Source organism: Zea mays, chromosome 5 (assembly GCF_902167145.1).
Source record: "Zea mays cultivar B73 chromosome 5, Zm-B73-REFERENCE-NAM-5.0, whole genome shotgun sequence".
Classification (NCBI taxonomy): Eukaryota; Viridiplantae; Streptophyta; class Magnoliopsida; order Poales; family Poaceae; genus Zea; species Zea mays.
The window spans coordinates 220,278,473-220,299,214 of record NC_050100.1 but is presented as its reverse complement, the minus strand read 5'-3'; the positions used below and the strand labels follow the sequence as shown (position 1 = coordinate 220,299,214).

The 20,742-nt window shown below is 47.0% G+C and overlaps 1 protein-coding gene across 3 annotated transcripts; it reads right to left on the bottom strand.

The window, feature by feature from the left end:
* Window positions 1–14: 14 nt before the first annotated feature.
* On the bottom strand, window positions 15–19,544 carry LOC100275420 (uncharacterized). 3 transcript variants are annotated; one of them, XM_020553205.2, is made up of 22 exons: window positions 19,270–19,544; window positions 19,021–19,180; window positions 18,081–18,235; window positions 17,888–17,989; window positions 17,727–17,796; window positions 17,482–17,594; window positions 17,199–17,267; window positions 16,783–16,890; window positions 16,180–16,324; window positions 15,435–15,666; window positions 15,049–15,335; window positions 14,826–14,962; window positions 14,037–14,184; window positions 11,037–11,168; window positions 10,401–10,529; window positions 9,983–10,110; window positions 9,750–9,914; window positions 8,587–8,712; window positions 7,980–8,053; window positions 7,610–7,859; window positions 749–928; window positions 15–669 (listed from the first exon to the last, which is right to left on the bottom strand). In XM_020553205.2, exons 1-22 carry the CDS (start codon window positions 19,291–19,293, stop codon window positions 427–429), a joined length of 3,177 nt encoding a protein of 1,058 aa, XP_020408794.1. In that variant the 5' UTR covers window positions 19,294–19,544; the 3' UTR covers window positions 15–426. The 3 variants fall into 3 exon arrangements, with proteins under 3 accessions (XP_020408794.1, XP_020408795.1, NP_001307124.1); XM_020553206.2 differs by having other exon boundaries at window positions 16,175–16,324; window positions 19,270–19,540; NM_001320195.1 differs by lacking the exons at window positions 9,750–9,914; window positions 9,983–10,110; window positions 10,401–10,529; ... (12 more) ...; window positions 19,021–19,180; window positions 19,270–19,544 and having other exon boundaries at window positions 56–669; window positions 8,587–8,626.
* Window positions 19,545–20,742: the final 1,198 nt, after the last annotated feature.

Sequence of the window (20,742 nt, the reverse complement as noted above, 5' to 3'; positions counted from 1 at the left end):
CCGTCACATGTACATGAAGAAAAAACAGTTGAGCATAAGCAAGTGATTCAAGCTGTTTTTTCAACACAACCATCACGTCTTTGAGATTTGGATGAACATAGTAACATTATTACTCTATTAATACATGGATCGACCACCGGATACGGTTTTCCAAAATTGATTTACAGGTCAGGAGTTTTGTGTAAAAAACTGTTCCAAATAAGCCCCCCAGTAGTATGGGAAAGTAAGCGATGACCCAAGCTCCAAACAACTCTCGTGACCTATGTATGAAGAATCTAAAGTACAGCTTGCTGCATGCAAAACTTGATTCAAGCTGGAGTCCCAGGCTACCGCCACATGGTAGCGTGAAAGCTCTCCAAAAGAATGAATTCCACCAATGATCCTCAAAATTAGATGGTTCGATAGGATACGTTAACATCACTCCTTTCAACTGACAGCTGCGGCCGCAGGTTGTGTCTGCAACTCAATGACACCATAGCACCGAACGCAGAGAGTAGGATGGTCATGGAAAGATCCAACGTCCTGTGTGTAATTCCAACACCTCTCACATTTTGCACCATCCGCACGAGTCACACCAATCCATATGACTCCAGTGCGTGGGTTACTGAACTTTCCTGTGTATGGTACAGATGATGTAATCTCTTCATTTAGGATTGGAAGAATATCGACCTGCAGAAAAAGAAGGAAATGCTAAGCATCGTACGTGCAGAGATAGTGGAAGATGGTTGTTTTGAAAAGTATATCTGACCTGAGATGTGATAAACAGGCGATGCAGAGCGTCTGCATCATTGGATGCAGAAGATAGCTCCTTTAGCTTTAATACCGTATCTGAACTTTCGGTATGGAGATAAACCTTTGCATCTAAGCTAGAACCAATCAACTTTCCAGTGCGAGCATTCTCCAAAATTTTGTTGACCTCTGACCTCAACTGCACATACCAACATAATTTTACAATTTACATAATAAATAACCAATTTTGAAGAAAAAACTAAGTGTGCAACTGAAATATACCAATGAAAAGAGTAATTGTAATGTGCGGACGCACATATGCCAGGCGTAGACGCACCCGTGACGTGCGCCGCGCGGCTAAGCGCGCTGCATGTGTTAGATTAGTAAGTTGTTGGAAATCCCTAGAATCAAGGAGAGTTGTTTTGGAAATCCCTAGAATCAAGGAGAACATTCTCCATGTCGGTTGGACCATTGGCTATATATACTTGTAAGCGCTTGACAATCAATTAAGCAAGAATTATATCTTTAATCTCTCTCTGTTAAGCTTGCGGTTGAGGGGGATAACCTCACCGGAGAGGATGGCCGACGACTACGAGCTGCGTAGCCGCGGTCCGGCTAGTTGGGGGCTCAACACCCTTGACAACCTGGTATCTCGGTCACATCGGTCCTCTCCCACCCGCTCCACCCATTCTTCCACAGCCGCCGCCCACCACCCTAGCCCTCCACCATCGCCGCAGTCCTCCTCCGCTTTCGCGCCGCAACCAGCAGTCATGAGCGATCCCACCATCGTCGATGTGATTGAGATGTTTAAATCCATCACCACGGAGATGAAAACCATGAAGGCCGACATGGAGGCTATGAAGGAGAAGTCGGCCTTGTCGGCGGACAGCGGCGCCGGCGGCCACCCAGAGGGGCCACGCGATCTTGATCGCCCCCCAGGATTCCAAAAATTAGATTTCCTCGCTACGACGGCAAGACCGATCTGATGCTCTTCATCAACAAGCGTGAATCCTATTTTCGCCAACAGCGCACCTTGGCGGAGGAACGCGTGTGGATGGCCTCGTACAATTTGGAGGTCGTTGCGCAACTCTGGTACATCCAACTCCAGGAGGACGAGGGTACGCCGCGTGGGGGCGATTCAAGGAGCTCCTGAGCTTGTGGTTTGGGCCTCCCCTCCGCTTGGCCCCGCTATTCGAGCTCGCCGAGTGCTGGCGTGCAGGGACCGTGGAGTACTCCAATCGCTTCCAGGCCCTCCTGCCTCGCGCGGGTCGTCTTGATGAGGCTCAGTGCGTCCAACTCTTCACTGGTGAACTCCTGCCACCGCTCAGCCACGTCGTCCGCTTCCACAACCCGGAGACGCTCGCAGTCGCCATGAGCCTGGCTCGCCAAGTGGAGTTGATGGAGATCGACTGCCCGATGCAGCCTCCCCCTCGGGCGCCCCCGTGCGGCCTCCTTCCCGTTCCCGCGCCTCGGCCAGCGCTCTCGGCGCCCCAGCAGCCGCTGGCGCTCCCTGGCCCTCCGGTGGCCGGCTAGCAGGGTCTAGGGGTGGTAATGGATCATGGCCCTAATACTTGCTTCACAAACCAAAAGGCCCTTAATTTTGTTAGTTCAAAATTATATTGTTTTATGATCCGACCCTAACTTGATTCGATCCTTAAATTTGCTAGGCTAAATTAAATGGCCCGTTACCACCCCTAGCAGGGTCGCGACGAGGGCAACTAGAGGCGCCTCAACCCGGACGAGATGGCGTCGTCTGGGCCTCTGTTTTAATTGCAATGAAAAATATACCCTTGGCCACAACAGGTTCTGCGGCGCATCTTCTTCCTTGAAGGCGTGGAGATCGAGGACGACGCGGGCAACGCGGAGCACGACGCCGAGGCGCCCTGTTTTTCCCTGCAGGTCATGGTTGGGGTTCCCATGGTGGGCACCATGCAGATCACCGTGGCACTAGGCGTCGCGTCCCTCGTAGCCCTCCTCGACTCCGGCAGCATGCACAACTTCATCTCGGAGGAGGTGGTGCGACGCTCCGGTCTACCCCTCCGCCAACGCCCCCACCGCCTCACAGCCTTGGTCACCAATGGCGAGCGGGTCACCTGCGTCGGCGTCATTCGCGACGCGCCCCTGCTCATCGACGGCGATTCGTTCCCGGCCGACCTCTACGTCATGCCACTGGCCGGGTACGACGTCGTCCTCGGCACCCGGTGGCTCGGCGAGTGGGGGCCCATTGTTTGGGACTTCGGCGCATGTCTTTCCAACGCTAGGGACGCACCATCTATTGGACCGGCGTGGCTAGCCCTTCCGTGTCGGCCCTGGGCGCAACAACAAAGGCTGGTCCCCTCTTGGAGGCGCTGCTGCTTTCGTTTGGGGGGCTCTTCACGCGTCGGTCTGCCCCCCAAGCGTGCGCACGACCACCGCATTATTCTCAAGCCCGACGGCCAGCCCGTCGCCGTCTGCCCTTACCGGTACCCCACGACGCACAAGGACGAGTTGGAGCGGCAGTGTGCCGCCATGATTGATCAAGAGATCGTCCGTCGCAGCTACTCGCCGTTCTCGTCGCCCGTCCTCCTCGTCAAGAAGCCCGATGGTTCGTGGCGCTTCTGCATCGACTATCGGGCGCTGAACGCGCTCAATGTCAAGAATGCTTTCCCGATCCCAGTGGTCGATGAGCTCCATGGCGCCAAGTTCTTCACCAAGCTGGACCTTCGGTCCGGGTACCACCAGGTGCGTATGCGGCTGGAGGACATGCACAAGACGGCGTTCCGCAGCCACGGCGTCCTGTATGAGTTCCTGTTGATGGCATTCGGGCTGTGCAACGCCCCGGCGACATTCCAGACCTTGATGAACGACGTGCTCCGCCCGTTCCTGCGCCGCTTCATCCTGGTATTTTTTTAACAATATTCTGATTTACAGCAAGACATGGGCTGATCACCTTCGCCACCTTCGAGCCGTCCTCGACGAACTACGCTGCCACCAACTCTTCGTCAAGCGCACCAAGTGCTCTTTTGGTGCTTCCTCCGTCGCCTACCTCGGCCATGTCAGATCTGCGGTGGGTGTGGCCATGGACCCAGCCAAGGTGCAGGTGATCCATGATTGGCCGACTCCAGGTTCGCAACGGGTTGTGCGCGGTTTCCTCGGCCTCGTCGGGCACTACCGCAAGTTTGTCCATAACTACGGGGCGATCGCTGCACCACTGACGGCCCTACTCAAGGAGGGCTTCTCCTGGGACGACGCGAGGGCCGCGACATTCACAGCACTCATGGCCGCCGTCACGTCCGCCCCCATCCTTGCCATGCCCGACTTCGCCAAGCTGTTCACCGTCGAGTGCGACGCGTCGTCGTTCGGCTTCGGCGCGGTCTTGGTCCAGGAGGGCCATCTGGTCGCCTTCTTCAGTAGGCCTGTGACGCCGCACCACCGCTCGCTAGCCGCATACGAGCGCGAGCTCATCGGCCTCGTCCGGGCGGTACGGCACTGGCGCCCGTATCTTTGGAGCGGCGCTTCATCGTCAAAACCAACCACTACAGCCTGAAGTACCTCCTCGATCGGCGCCTCGCCACGACCCCTCAGCACCATTAGGAGTCTAGGACGGCAAGCTCCTGGCTTCGATTTCTCGGTGGAGTACCGGTCGGGCGCCACGAACGTCGTCGCTGATGCCCTCTCCCGTCGCGACAATGACGTAGGCGAGGTGATGGCTATTTCGGCGCCCCGCTTTGACTTCATCCAGCGCCTCCACCACGCCCAGGCCACTGATCCGGCCCTGGTCACCATCCACGATGAGGTCCAGGCTAGCACCCGCGCCGCTCCATGGGCGCTGGTGGACGGCATGGTCGCCTTCGACGGCCGCCTGTACATTCCCCCGGCGTTGCCACTACTGTAGGAGATCTTGGTCGCGGTCCACAACGACGGCCATGAGGGCATCCACCGCACCCTCCACAGGCTCCGACGGGATTACCATTTTCCCAACATGTGTCGCTTGGTGCAGGATTTCGTGAAGGCCTGCGTCACCTGTCAGCAGTACAAGTCTGACCACCTCAGGCCAGCCGGTCTGCTGCAGCCACTGTCGGTTCCGTCTACTGTGTGGGCTGACATCGGCATCGACTTCATTGAGGCGCTGCCCAAGGTGCAAGGCAAGACGGTCATCCTCTCTGTTGTGGATCGCTTCAGCAAGTACTGCCATTTCATCCCCCTGGCGCACCCCTACACCGCTGAGTCCGTCGCTCACGCCTTCTTCGCTGACATCGTTCGCCTCCATGGCATTCCGCAGTCCATCGTCTTGGACCGTGATCCAGTGTTCACCTTGGCGTTCTGGCAAGAACTCATGCGGCTCACTGGGACAAAGCTCTAAATGTCGTCCACCTGCCTTTCACACGCAGATGAACGGCCAGACCGAGGCCGCCAACCGGGTCATTGTCATGTATTTGCGCTGCTTCACCGGCGACCGTCCCCGGTAGTGGCTCTGTTGGCTGCTGTGGGCGGGGTACACCTACAACACCGCCTATCAATCATCGCTCCGCGAAACTCCATTTCGTGTGGACTATGGTCGGGACCCCCCGACCATCCGCTCCTATGAGCCCGGCGAGTCCCGTGTCGCAATGGTCGCCCATGAGATGGAGAAGCGCATTGCCTTCCTCGACGACATCCGCTATCACCTTGAACAGGCACAGGTGGTCCAGAAGCGCGTCTACGAGCAGCACCACAGGTCGGTGTCCTTCCAGGTCGGTGAGTGGGCTCTTCTTCGCCTTCGGCAGCAGGCAGCAGCATCCCTCCCACGCTCGGCAACAGGGAAGCTCAAGCCGCAATACGTCGGGTCGTACCAGGTGACGAAGCTCATCAACGAGGTGGCAATGCGGCTACAACTTCCTCTCGACGCTCGCCTTCATGATGTGTTCCATGCCAGGTGTCCTCAAGAAGTTTGTCGGTACCCCACCGGCCGTTCCACCGCTGCTGCCTCCACTCCTGCACGGTGTTGTGGTTCCTGCACCTGCTCGGGTGACTCGAGCTCGGCTAGCCCGAGGAGTGCGCCAGGTGCTCGTTGAATGGCAAGGTGAACCACCGGCTTCGGCTACATGGGAGGATCTAGACGACCTCCATGCTCGGTTACCTTCCTTTCAGCTCGAGGACGAGCTGGACTTCGAGGCGGGGAGAGATGTCATGTGCGGACGCACATATGCCAGGCGCAGACGCGCCTGTGACCTACGTCGCGCGGCTAAGCGCGCTGGGCAGGCGCTGCATGTGTTAGATTAGTAAGTTGTTGGAAATCCCTAGAATCAAGGAGAGTTGTTTTGGAAATCCCTAGAATCAAGGAGAACCTTCTCCATGTCGGTTGGACCATTGGCTATATATACTTGGAAGCACTTGACAATCAATTAAGCAAGAATTATATCTTTAATCTCTCTCTTTGTTAAGCCTGAGGTTGAGGGGGATAACCTCACCGAAGAGGACGGCCAACAGCTACGAGCTGCGTAGCCGCGGTTCGGCTAGTTGGGGGCTTGACGCCCTTGACAGTAATCATGACTTCACGACTGGACTACACACTTATCTAGTGTATGATCAGCAAAAACAGTATAAATGCTGACATTTCACATCACAAGAGGTTTATTATGGTCAAGTCAAATTCTTTTATTTGCCTAGGTTAAATGTTCAAAGTTGAACACAACCTGGTCGGCCTTGGTCTGGGTTAGATATTCAGGTGCATCCTAATGTTGTTGCTATATTTGCAATCTTGGTGGTGACTTCAGTTGGGAATGGGAAACTACTCTTTTCTGGACGGACAAATGGTTACACGCAGTCTCCTTGGCCCAAATGGCTCCATAACTCTCTCTGCTCATCCCAAAGAGAGTTTTTAAAGAAAGGACACTCAAGGATGCCTTGTTGAATAAGCAGTGGGTCAAGGACAATAGGGGAGGGTCTACATGTGCAAGCCTTGATTTTCTCTTGCTCTGGGAAGTTCTACTAGGCATTCAACTCATACACGGGGTGCTAGACCACCATCTCTGGGCACCAGCAACCTTAGGAATTTACTCCAAATCAGCCTAAGAAGGTTTTTTTGAAGGTTCTATTGGGTTTGAACCCTGCCAGAGAATAGGGAAATGTTGAGCACCACCAAGGTGTAAATTCTTTATTTGGCTTCCCACTCTTAATAGGTGTTAGATGGCTGATTGTCTTGCGCGACGAGGGCTTGACCATCCTGAGAGGACGCAATACCTTTTAGTGTCGTGTGTATTTGCTAGACAAATCTGTTGGCATGTTTTTTCCCACAGGGCTGGCAAGTCTTGACTCCTCAACCTCATGATCATGTTTTTCAAGACTGGTGGAGGAATGTAAAGCAACAGGTGGATAAAAGTCAAGGCAAAGGCTTCAATTCAGCTGTAATCTTAATCGCTTGGTGGTTGTGGAAACATCGGAACGCTTGTGTCTTCGAGGGGCAGTCCTCGTGTGCCCATCAGCTGTTGCAGTCCATCCGGGATGACACCATTAAATGGTCTCTAGTTGGAGCTTTTGGGTTGGCAGGTATTTGGCCTAAGTTAGAGTAGTTGTAGGGTAGTTCTTTCTTATGACAGTTTTTATGTATCTTTGTTTCCGTCCTCCATAAGGAGGCTTGTATTTGGTTGGAGTTGGTCTATTTTGAACCCCTCTTCTTAATATGATGATGTGCGGCTCTCCTGCACGTTCAAGAAAAAATGTTCAAACTTGAAAGCAGATTTCTGACATCACTAGTTTTGCATGTTTGCTTAACCTTTAGGAAGAAAAGATTTTTAATGCTATAGAATATGAAACCATATATATATAATGAACCATATTTGTGGAAAGACAATACAGCTGCTTCTTTCTTTCCGTTTCTTAGGGCAATGAACATGTCAAAGTGATGCAAAAAGTTGAGTACCTCCAGGATAACACCCAGGAAATCAACATCATCCTTCGGGGCCGAGAGCCATTCTTCATTCTTTTCTGGCCATTTCAGATCAAAAACAAAGTTTGCAAGGGATCCATCCTGCAAGGTGTATTGAAAGGGTAGGTTCTGCCAGACATCCTCAGCTAGGTGAGGCATAATCGGGGAAATGGCCCTAACAAGGTAGAGCAGATGTGCCATGAGCACAGTCTGACAACTTTTCCTTGTGAAGCTGACTCGGCCTCTGATAAGACAGAAATTACATCATCAAAATTCTGAATCCATATTATCCAACGATAATGGCTAAGATTTTGACCTAATAGAATAAAATCAGGAATACTCCATATGAGAGAAAAGGCAATACCCAACATAAAGGCGATCCTTTGCAACATCCAAATAGAAATTGGACAAACCAACAGTAGCAAATCTTTGAAGGATCTGAGACATGGAGGAAAAGAAGTCAGTAATGTAAAAACATAAAACATATGTAAAGTAGATCATCCTGAGCACGTAACAAAGAAATTAGGAATATATTAAGTCAGTGCCATCAAAAACACAACATAGTACAAATTGTACAATCATGTCATGTGTTTATGTTTATGATTTGAGAACATGCTAGAAAATTAAGAAAGCTACACAAACCTACAGATTCAAAAGGCCAGGGAGTTTACTGAACAACATAATTGCCACTTTCAAGCAAAAACTCTAAATGTTGACGCTTTGACCATCCAAGCTATGATCGATAAACCAATGCCTACCAAGGAGTCAACTATGTGATCACCAAGCATGATTTATGTTTACCAGAAGCCCATCTACAATAAACCCAATGAAATATTATCCAAACACAGACTGCATTCATGAGAACGCACATGTACATATACTCGTTACAATGCAAAGTTCAAAGAAAGGAAAAGGAGAACTAAGAAGTCAAATTTGTGAAATTGGCACAGACAAACAAAATATAGACATACCTGGTATACTTTATAGAATTGATAACTTTCATAACTATCCTTCATGGAAGTCATGACAGTCTCCAAATGGAAAAGTGCATACTTGTCGATTTTTGGCAGATCATTGTACGGCACAGAATTATCCGGCTATAAAAAACATACAGAGACAAAGATGATTTTATAGGAAAATAGATGTTCATTGAAATGGAGGCAAAAGAAACAAAAGAAGAGGCAAAAGTAAGAGTTATGAAAATACTAATCAAAAGGGCACTTTAGAATATCATCAGTCAAGGAAACATCTACTGAAATAATTTCCTGGTCCAAGCAATATATTCCTTAACATATAGACATTTCCTTCAAGCTTTTGGCACATTGTTATCAGAATACAAAATGAAGAGATGTGTTTGACCGCATGAAAAGGCTTTGTTTTTTTACGTATAAATGTTGTAGGGGAAACCCCTAGAGCAAAATTTTATTAAGACTAAGGAAAACAGACTTTACAAAGTCAAAAGAAGCCAAGAGAAGAGGAAGAGGGAGCTAAAGAGAATTCAGCCATAAGGAAATTCGAAATTTAAGATCAGTGTGCAGAAAAGCACAAAAAAGGGGCTTAACAGTGTCATCATCTTAGGGGCGTGGTGTATATGGCTTCATCGTAACAGGGTGGTCTTTGATGGGGATTCCCCTTCTTTGGGAAGGCTTCAAAGGAGCTTCCTTGATGAATCAGTTTGTTGGGTTATGGACTTATGGCTGATGCTAGGGGCCTAGGTTCCATATACCTAGCTAGGGCCTTTGAATGTGGCCGGTTCCTTCGCCATCTAGCTCTTTGGTCTTGTGTTTGTGTTTTTTAGCAGGTTCTCTGCTTTGTAAACCCTTTTGTTTTGTTTCCTTTCCCTAATTTTTATAAAGATGCGCAGTTCTCCTGCACGTTCGAGAGAAAAAAGATCAGGGCCAAATCTAAACATCTGAAGCTTCAATGTGTCATTGAAGCAGCTCCGCCATGAGAAGAAAGAGGAAACCGAGTCCCTGAAGATAGAGGCGTTTCTCTGTTTCCAAATTTCCCAAGCAACTATTGCGATGATTTCCATGAAAAATCGGTAGCCGAAGTAATTCCTTGCAGCTTCAATCATTTTAAAGAAGTCCATGAAAAGGCTTTGTTGTTGTTGTGTTTGACCAGATGGACGTACCTTCCAATCATGGAGATTCGACAAAAGAAATCGCATCGTGCCTCGTAGTTTTCTATACATGTCAGACATCTGGCGCAAGATTTGTGGGCCAATCAACACATCTGTAGTGTAATCAACACTAGAAACCCATAGACGGAGAACATCTGCTCCATAGCCAGGTTCTTCCTGCACAAGACCAATGAACATTTCATTCTGTAAAACTAAAAGCAAAAAAAGCTCTTTCAGGAACATACCCTATGGTTTTTGCCACCAACAATGATTTTCTCTGGGTCCACTACATTACCAATTGATTTACTCATTTTGAAACCCTTTTCATCCAGTACAAATCCATGTGTAATAACACTGGAGTAGGGAGCCTTCCCTGTTTTCTCATGGAAAAAATTGAAGAATATTTAGACAAATGGAACTTTAGATGGAAAAAAGAGTTATAGAAAAATACTGTTATTCTTCCAAACTACAGACACATCATAGAAAAGCAAACAGTATGAGTGGCAGGCTTTCCACACTTCTGCATAGAAAAATGTCAAAAAAAAAAACTAGAACAAAAAATTGAAAAGGCATGGAAATTGATTGTTGGGAAAGATATAACCATAGAGGAATCAGAAAACAATGACAAGAAAATAACTCTGAAAACTAAAAAAACACAAATACCTGTTGTAGCAATGCTAGTCAACAATGAGCTCTGGAACCATCCACGATGTTGATCTGAACCTTCAAGATAAATATCCGCAGGAAAATTAAGACCGTCCCTTTTTGCTAAAACAGCTGCCCATGAAGAGCCTGAATCAAGGAAAGATATAAATATAATATAAATCAATTTCTGATGAGAGAAGAATGTAGAACTCAGAGAAATTGATGCAGTAAAAAGTACAAAACCAGCATCAACCATCAATGCACAAGATAACAACATCGCTTTGAGATTTCCTCAATTTTCAGGATATAGTAAAAAAGATAGATTCAAGTCAAAGGAAAAAAATCCATCCAATCTTTTTCTATTTCATGTTTACAAATTTATGAAACCAAAACTTACATAATTTGACCAACAATATTCAATATGTTTTTACAACCAAAACTGGACATCAAAACTATAAAACTAAATGGCTACTAAAAATACTTCTACAGCATTACAGTATCATCATTATTGACATGTACAGTTAGGGAGGGATGGGGGAGGAGTGTTTGGACAGCACAGGAAAACATTTTCCATGACAAATTAATTTATATCCATTGGAAAACATCAATCACGGAGCTATATATTTCAGTAGAGGAATAATGAAAACAATATACCAGAGTCAAACCAAACATCCATTGTATCAGTTCCCTTGCGATATTCAGATGCTTTGTCCCGATATCTATCTGGAAGAAGTTCCTCAGTTGTCATATACCACCATGCATCGCTACCTTTCTTCAACACAATAGCTGCACAAAATGCAACATATAATTCTTCAAGCACAAGAAAAAGACACAGAATTCTTTCCCCCAAAAAAACCAAAGTATATCAAGCACTTGAACATAAACCTGCTAAACACTGGGTTGTTCTATAACAATGTACTTCTATCTTTTTCTACATACAGAGCGTTTATCATGCATCTAGACATAAAGTGTATCTAGATACATGACAAAAGCTACATACTTAGTGTTAGAATGTGTGTGTGGGCCGACACCATGGGTTGCCGGCCCATTAGGGTTAGGGTTAAGTCTCTATATATATGTAACATTCTCCTATGCAATACATCAAGGGTTTCCCACTCCAATATGGTATCAGAAAGCTAGGTTTTGGCCCTCCCACTCCACAGCCGCCACCCACCACTCCGTACGCGCCGCCGGCCCGAGGAAATTCGCCCTTCCCTCCAGGGCCCCCCTCCCCAACCCCACTGTCAGGCCATTCCCCAGGTCGCCGGCTCTCCTCCCTCTCCGCCGGCCACCTGCAGCCCCTGCAAGTCGTCGGTCCTCTGCCTCTGCTGGCACCTCCTTCCCCCAGTCGCCCCTCCCCCAGCCCGACAGCTCTTCCTAACTGCAGCAGCAGCCACTGGACGCCCTTCCCTCTCACTATGGCCGGCGACTCTCCCTGGCCGCTCTCGCCGCCGGACCGAGTGCGCAAGCCCGTGCCGATGCCCACGGGCCAGTCGTCGTCCTCCTGTGCAGCCAAGCGCGGGAGCAGCCGCCAGCCGCGAGCAGCTCCTTACCCTGCGCCTCCAACCCACCGCTGGTCGTCTCCTCATCGGGTTGCCGACGTGCACACCCCAGCGCTGGCCTCCACAACTGCAGCGACCTCCCCTGCTTCCGCGCGTCCCTTGCGCCCGTCGACGAAGCCCGCACAGTCTCCCCGCTACCGGCCCAGATCCGCCGCCGGGCACGCTCCTCAGCTATGCTGCCACTACAGTGGGCGCGGGCGACCTCACCGCGACAACCGTTGGCGTGGGTGGCCTCGCCGCCGCTGCAGCAGGCGCCCCCGGCAGCGGTTCCCTCTCCTTCTGCACTGTCGACTCCCCGTCCATGGCCGAGCAAGCCCCTGCGCCGCTCACCCCTCCCTCTTGAGGCTCTACAGCATCACCCGAATCCGCGCCGCCACCACGTCCAGGGCTGGCCGCCACCATGTCCAGGGCTGGCCGCCACCACGTCCAGGGCTGGCCGCCACGTCCAGGGCTGGCCACCATGACCCGGAACCCTGCCACTGGTCTAGATCTGCCGCTGCCGGTGCTCATGTCGGTCGCCCGCTCCGCCGCCTCTCTGGTCGTGGGGGCCTCCTTCCCCTTGGCCGCTCTCGCCCCTTTGTGCCGTCCTCACCAGCGTCGGCCACCTCTTCCCTGGCGTGGCTGCCATGCGCACCTCTCCCCTGCGCCGGCATCTCCACCCGTGCATCCCCTCGTCATCACACTGGCCACCTCGTAACTACCCGCACTGACACCCCAGCAGCGCCTCCCACTTCGAGCTTCTCCCGTCGCCGGCGTCAAACCACCCCTTGCCAGGTCCGGAGCAAGCCCCTACCCGGCTGGACCCGCCCCGTCGCCCTCCCCTTCATCGCCTTCGTTGGATCCTTCGCAGTCATGGCTTTTTCGGTCGGATTCACTGTTGCCACGACCTTCCCGGATATATTTGTCGTCCCTTCGGCCGGATCGTCGGTTTCCTGACTGGATCTATCGTTGTCGTGGCCTTCCCGGCAGGATCCGTCGTTACCCCTTCTATTATGCCGTGGGCGCGGCCACCATGATCGGCGCAGACACGTGCGCTGTCGCCGGCCTCCCTGGGGGGGTCCTCGATGTCTAGACAATCGAAGAAGCAAGGAGGTCGGCATGCTGGTGTTGTTTAGTTGTGTCGCCCTGCCGACAATTAACGCTCGAACGTCGACCTCTCCCGAAGAACAGGCTATTGTTGTGTGTCTCCCGACCACGACCACCTCGACTTCGGCTACCTCGGTATCTAGGGGCTATCGTCTTCTCGGAGTCCACACTGGTCTCTACTCCAGCCGCAACATTCGCATCCTCACGACGACGCGACTGCGGGGGGATTTCAACCCATCGGCCCCTACCTTCGGCTTCTACTCCAGTCTCATCGTGTGCGGTGCCCCGTTGCGACTGTCGGAGGATGTTAGACTGTGGGGGCACCACTGTTGGGCTGTCGGCCCATTAGGGTTAGGGTTAAGTCTCTATACATATGTAACCTTCTCCTATGAAATACATCAAGGGTTCCCCACTCCAATACTTAGTGTTAGAGTGGACGCACTAACCAGTTCAATCCAAAAGCTTAAGTTGTTGGGAGAAGTTAGGCAATTCACATATACACTTCAACACCACCACTTACGTGCCGCCAGAGAGGAAGACGTAAATGTGGAAATAAAGGGGCGGAGGCACAAATAAAGTCTCTGTCAGGATTCGAACTCAATACATCTGGCTTTGATACCATATTAGAGTGGATGCACTAACCAGTTCAACCCAAAAAGCTTAAGTTGTCAGGACAAGGTAGACAATCCACTCATACACTTCAACACTTAGAAAAGCCAGAAGACAATTTACAATTTGGAATGGAGTAGAAAACTACAAGTCTCATAACAGTCGTTCCATAATAGATGGAAGGCAGATTAGACATGTCAATTGAACTTTCAAAGGATTAAGCAAAATGGATCTGAGACTGAAATGTACATATCGTTCAGTTAATGTTTTGTTCATAAAAGCTCTTAGAGGATAAGTGCCTAAAACTTGGTACCCTTCCCAGACACCAGCAAACAGTGATGATGTTCCAACCACAACAGAAATGTCGCAAAGAAATGCAAGAAATAGACTGATATACCCTTGATGTGTTCAATCGTTTCTTCAGTTATAAGAGGTTCCTGTGAGTCCACATGGTAAAAAACTGGAATAGGGACACCCCAAGTTCTCTGCCGTGAAATACACCAATCAGAACGGCTAGAGGTCATGGCAACAATCCTGTTTTGTGCCTGGGAACGTCAAAACAAAAGCCATAAAACATGGTCTTCTTATCAAACAACACAAGATAGCAACAATAGAAGTAACAAGCAGTAGCATTTCATCATTGCTGATTGGCAGAGGGTTTAAAAAGGAAATATATAACTCAAAAATATTACATACTCCATCCCAAAATATAGTTCTTTCTAGTCCTCTTTTTTTCCATCCATATTTGAATGAATGACAATGAATGCAAACATACATATGGACTACATTCATAGATTGATTAATGAATGTGTGTTTGGTCTAAAACGAACTATATTACGGAACGGAGGGAGTACTACATAGTGACAGAAATGCATTTACTTGGTCACAGAAAATGGGATCAAGCAATCACTTACGCTCAGAACTCAGAAGGCATAATTCAAGACCAGACTAGTTTAGTTTAGATTACACTAACCGTCTTCTTCCAAAGTAAAGGCAAGAAATATGCACAAAAATGAAAATGAAAACACTTCTGACAAGTAGTATCCTACTAAGCATTGTCTCTTCAAGCACATGAGTACAAATTGAGAAATTACTGATGAAGCGTAAATAAGAAAAATAATTACATGATCTGGCATCAAACATGAACTGCTAACTTAAAAAAACAGAGAGAACACAACTTAAATACCTGAGAAGGAACCCAAGTTACTCGTCTGATTGCATCCATTGCAGCATCACGAAAACCATCCACAGATGCAAACCACTGCTCAGTTGCTCGGAATATAGTTGGTTCTTTAGATCTCCAGTCATAGGGGTACTTGTGTTCTGAAAACCAGGTGAAACTAATCAGCCAAACTTCTATGATAAAAGTGGAAACAAAAGAACATGAAGACTATTGTCAAGTTACTAACTGTATGGTTCCTCTAAAATGAGTGAATACTGTTCATCCAGATACTTCACAACTGCAGCATTGCCAGCCCCCAGGACAGACAAACCACCGAACTGTCCAGCTTCAGCCGTGAAGTTCCCTTCATCGTCCACAGGAGAAATGATAGGAAGCCCATACTTCAAACCTGTTATGTAGTCTTCCTGGCCATGGCCAGGGGCAGTATGAACAAGGCCAGTGCCCGATTCAGTTGTAATGTAATCTCCTCCTAGAATGACGGAACATTCGTTGCTATTCACAGGATGGGCATACCTGAAGGCATCAAGCATGGCATGAAATAAGCACATATAGATGGTTCAAATAAAAGTTGAGCAACCATAATTAAGTGAGAGGGGCAACACGAAAACAGACCTGCAGTGCTCCAAGGCAGATCCGGGAAATGATTTGTGTACTACAAGCTTCACACCCCATTTGGACTCAAGAGTTGTGATAAGATCAGAAGCCACAATAACGAACAGTTTTCCTTTCTCAGAACTCAATATATTTCCAACTTTTCTTTGTTTACCACCGGATGTTGACTCACTTTCAAATACAGACTGTACCTCAGCTACTGCATAAATAAGCTTTGGGTTCACAGCAACAGCTGGTAAAGAAAGGTAGAGACAATTTTAGATAAGTCGTTATATTTCCTAAATATTTAATCAAAGGAATATAACAGATAAAAGTTAGCATAGACAGGCAGATCTAACTGCAACATTGCACAATGAGCATGTTTGTTTCAGTAGCAGGATAAGCAGATCAATCATACTCACAAGTTCCCATGCAATTCATGTCCATGTGATATATCCATATTTTGTGTATTTTACTAGTTTACTACACAAAATTGTAGATAGGGATATTCTTTGTTGAATTGAAATAGAACAAAATTCACATGGGGAAAACTTAAACGGTTAAGAGCTATATCATTTACTCCTTTGATAGTTAAATCTCATTGTTTTTCCATATACAAATACATGCAGGCTGAATACTCTATTTTCATAGCTAGCAACAATTTTAAATTTCAGAGATAATTTCAGGTAGCTCTCATGATATCTTATTTAGAAGGTCTCTCACTGGATGTTTCCCTTAAAATTAAGCAATCAAGGCATCACCTCACCAGCATTAGCCGGAATTGTCCATGGAGTGGTGGTCCATATGACCAAAGATACATTTGGAAAAAAATCGTCTAGCATCCCAGATTTAGATGGATTAGTAATCTTGAATGCGGCATATATGCTTCTGGAAATGTGATTTTCGGAATACTGGAGAAAGATAAAAGGGGCATATGTGAGGAACCAAAAACAATGGAATTACCAACACAGTACATGTCATATGTTCTCTAAGAGTATCAAATATACAACAAGAAAAGAACGCTTAGGTAATTACTTTCCATTTTATCCACAAACAAGAGACATGCAGATTTAGGATGTGACTAGAAGAGAGGATTTGTTCTACAAATATTTAGGATTTGAATCTGAATTCCTATTATCCAAACAAACTTAATTTCAACTTACGGTGACACAATTAATCAAATGCCTTTTTCTACAAAATTAGAACAGAGCTATGCAACTTATTAACCGAAATGTTCTGTTTCCTTGGTTTAAACAAATGTTACAAGAAATATCCGCCCTCAGGATGCATAATTACAATGACAGAATCAAAACAGTTAAGCATTTTTCCTACCTATTTGACACATTACAATAGTGTATTCCATGCATACCTCCAGTTCAGCTTCTGCCAAAGCCGTACGTGATGATGGACTCCAATGGACAGGCTTTCGTCCTCTATAGATATATCCTTTCATAACCATTTGCCCAAACACTTCCAACTGGAATAACAAAATGGATAAGCAAACAAAATGACTTTTGTTCTGTAAGAGGTTCTGATTGCGATGGAACATGCTAATCATCATAACACAAAATTTACAGTTATAGTACACCATATTGTCGATAAATATTTGCTGGCCACACAGATGGATTTCAATAAAGAAAATTAAATGCACTAATCTAATGTCGTCCACAAGAGAGATACGGAAGACAACTCAAGTAATGTCAGACCTCCAAGTTCTCATTTATGTCAAATATACACGTTAATATCATTGCCATATTCTGTAAAAGCAGAAAGCAGACAGAAAACCTGAGCAGCTTCGTATTCCGGTGACAGAGTTAGGTAAGGGTTGTCCCAATCGGCCCATACACCATACCGCTGCAAACAGTAGACTTATTAATTAATTACATGATACGAAAGGCTAAAAAATGAAAGGCTTGGATCAATCAACAGAACAAGAGCCACAACATGAATTTGGCTTCGGTTTAAAAAAAACTGCAAACACACATAAAAACATCACCAAAACAGATAGCAACTGTTGACAGGTTAGATCAACTTGCCATTAAAACAATTTAAGGGATGAAAAGACTACCTTGAAAGATTTCATTTGTGCATCGACTGTTGCTTTAGCAAATTTTGCAGCTTTTTGTCTTAATTTTATGGGTGTAAGAGCACTCAAAGTTTCCTTATCCATTGACTTCAAAACTGCAGAAAATAATTTGCAGTTACTTGGTCAGTCTCATGTATGCACAAAAGTTTGCAGCTATTAATCCACCAAATCTAATAAATTAGCATAACTTGATGAACTTATATAGACCTTTGTACAAATGAACTTGCCTTTTAGTTCTATTGGAAGGCCGTGGCAATCCCAACCAGGAACAAAGGACACTTTATGATTCTGAAGCAGCTGCATACAGAAGAACTCAAGAAAGTATAAGCAGAGCTGTGATTCTGAAACACTAACCTACAGCAATAGTCATATGAATGGCAGTTAATACCTTGTAGCGATTTATAAAATCCTTGAGGATTTTATTGAGCGCATGGCCCATGTGAAGATCACCATTAGCATAGGGAGGGCCATCGTGGAGAACAAAAGCAGTCTAATCAATCATCCAAACAGAACAAGCAACTAAATCAGATTCACAGATCTATTAAATATTTAAAGTTATATACTTGAATATATCGACTCACCCCAGTGTTCCTTTCAGAAACCCTTTTCAGAACCTGATTATCGTCCCATAATTTTTGGAGCTCTGGCTCCCGCTGTACAGAATTCGCTCTCAGCCCAAATGTTGTTTTCGGGAGATCCACAGTGTGCTTGTATTTTCCATCTTCTTGTTTTTCGCCTAGCAAGAGCAAACGAGCCAAACTCAATTCTACTACTTTGTTCCCGACAATAAAAGCAGGACTGATTGCCAGAGCAGAGATCAAACTGTCAAATATCAACAGACTGCTTCACTTTTTTATCTCAAAAAAAAAACAAATCAGATCAAATTTACGGGTATAACCAAGCAATGTCATATGGATAAATTGCACTGAACAGTGATGAAGGTGCTTGCTTAAACTAAATAACAGTAGTCTACTATTTATGTTTACCGAGACAATGCTAGCTATGAAAATAGATGAGTCAAATATGCATAGAATTCGGAATAAACAAAGCCGCAATAGTTGCTAAAGTTGTCACAGTTATACCTACTTTCAACGTAAACTGAGTAAATAGATGTTAAAGTTACAGGCACTGCTCATCTGGATGACATAGATGATAGATCGCATCATCGCAATGTGACCAAATCCCAAGCCAATTGTCTATGTCAACTCCTGATCACCTCAATCAAATAGGCAATCTCACAGAAGCTCACCAATCCCAAGCTTCGCAGACAAAAAACAAAAACAAAAACAAAAACGGAATCCCTTAAGCAAATGACCGCAAGCACAGACCGCTCAAAGCACCTGCGTCAAAATTTTACCCAAATTCGGCTACTCCGTTTCAATGAACTTCAAAAGTATCGCGATACCATACAAACGGGCATGGATTCCTCATCCAAAACCATGGCCAAACAAATCATGACCAGATACAAAGTCCTAAATAGCAATGGCAGAACAAAAACAATGTGATAGGGACGAGGCTGACCCTCCGCGGCCTTCTTCGCGGCCATGACGGGGCCCCTGGACCTCCGCTTGGAGGCCGACGGGGTGACGAGGCCGCCGCTGGACTCGGTGCAGAACGGCTGCGGCCACGGCGGCGCCGACAGCCTGCGGAGCGGGAAGCGGCACCGCTGCGTGGAGAAGACCTGCGAGGGGGGAGAAGCAGCAGGTAGTATAAGTCAAGCCTCTCTCTAGTAGGTTCTCCTAGAACGGAAGGGGTGGCGGCGGCGCTTACGCGGCAGCATGAGGCGGCTTCCATTCGGCGGCAGCCGCGGCCGCGAGGGACGGAGAAGGCGGAGGTGCGAGGCGGGTCACGACCGGTCAGCGGCGAGGCGCTTCTGAACGGAGCGGGCAACGGGGGACAAGCGGATTGCCGAGGGACGGAGAAGCGAGGGTGGCCGGAGAATGGAGGATTGGAGGGGACAGGGGAGGGGAGAGGCGGAGGTTTGCGCGCCGTAACGCTGGCCCACCAGCAGCAGAGAGGCTGCGGAGTGGGGCCGGCTGTCGTGGCTGATACTGGGGTCCGTTGTCCAGTGAGGATGAAATCTTCACCGGCTGGGCTGCGAACACTTGTCGAATCCACCACCCAGACTTCTGGCCCACGGGCTGTCCATGATATTTCGGGCAAACTTGTCGAGCTGGTGGACTGGCAGCAGAAGCTGCTAGGCTGGTGAGAGTTCAGATGGGCTGTTACGACGGACTCTCGAAGGCTGACAGCCATGTTTTTGGGCCCATATATTGTTTCAAATTGCTACCGTTCTGAGCTTGCCTGTTTTTCTTAGACCTCATCATATGTTATTTAATATAGATTATTTATACTGTTCACAGAGTAGAGTTTAAATATATATAGAGAGATAGGTAAACTGTTAGAGATAGCCTTAGGGGCTGTTTGGCAACCCAGTTTTAAACACTATAATATTACAATACCATGGTTTACTAATTACCGTAGTTTTTTATAGAAGTACAATCCAACTTCGTCCCTGTTTAGCAACATTGTTTCTTAAAATCATGGTTTATAATACTATACTTTATAATTGGTATAGCAATAACGTAGTTTTGGTAGCTCCAAAAATACTATGGTTTTGAGAAACACTGTTTAATACATCATTGTAAACCATGTTATTAGGCAAAAACTAGTCATGTCATGGAAATTTTGGGTTGGACTGGAATTTCCAATACTCAAAAAATACATAAGTATCTATAGTACCATGGTTTTGAAAACATAGTTTTCAGGTACAGAATATTATAGTATTACTAAAAACCATAGTATTATTAGAAACGGTAAAAATACTTCACTCTCAAATAGACCTTTCCATTTGGCAGCAAAGTAGTCTTGCATGTATAGTTTTAATCAAGTTTCATTGAAGTCCATGCACAATTGCACAGCATGCTTGCTTACACGTCTATGCAAGAGAACTTTGTTCTTGCAAGCACACAAGCACGGTAGCAGCATTTAGCATAGGTTAAATAAATAAAACACTAGCATTTCACACGGATTTAAAAAACACACACACTCCAATATTTCGTATGCAGCTCGTGAGCATGAGGTCAAATCACGTCCATTTCACCCCACTCCTATGTTTCTAGTACTCCAGTTCTTTAGAGCTGTCAACAAACAAACCAATAACATGAGGGCATCAGTACAGGTTACAATAGGCAAGAAAGTTGCCTCATTGACTGAACTCAGTTTCCCAAAGTTAATTTATTG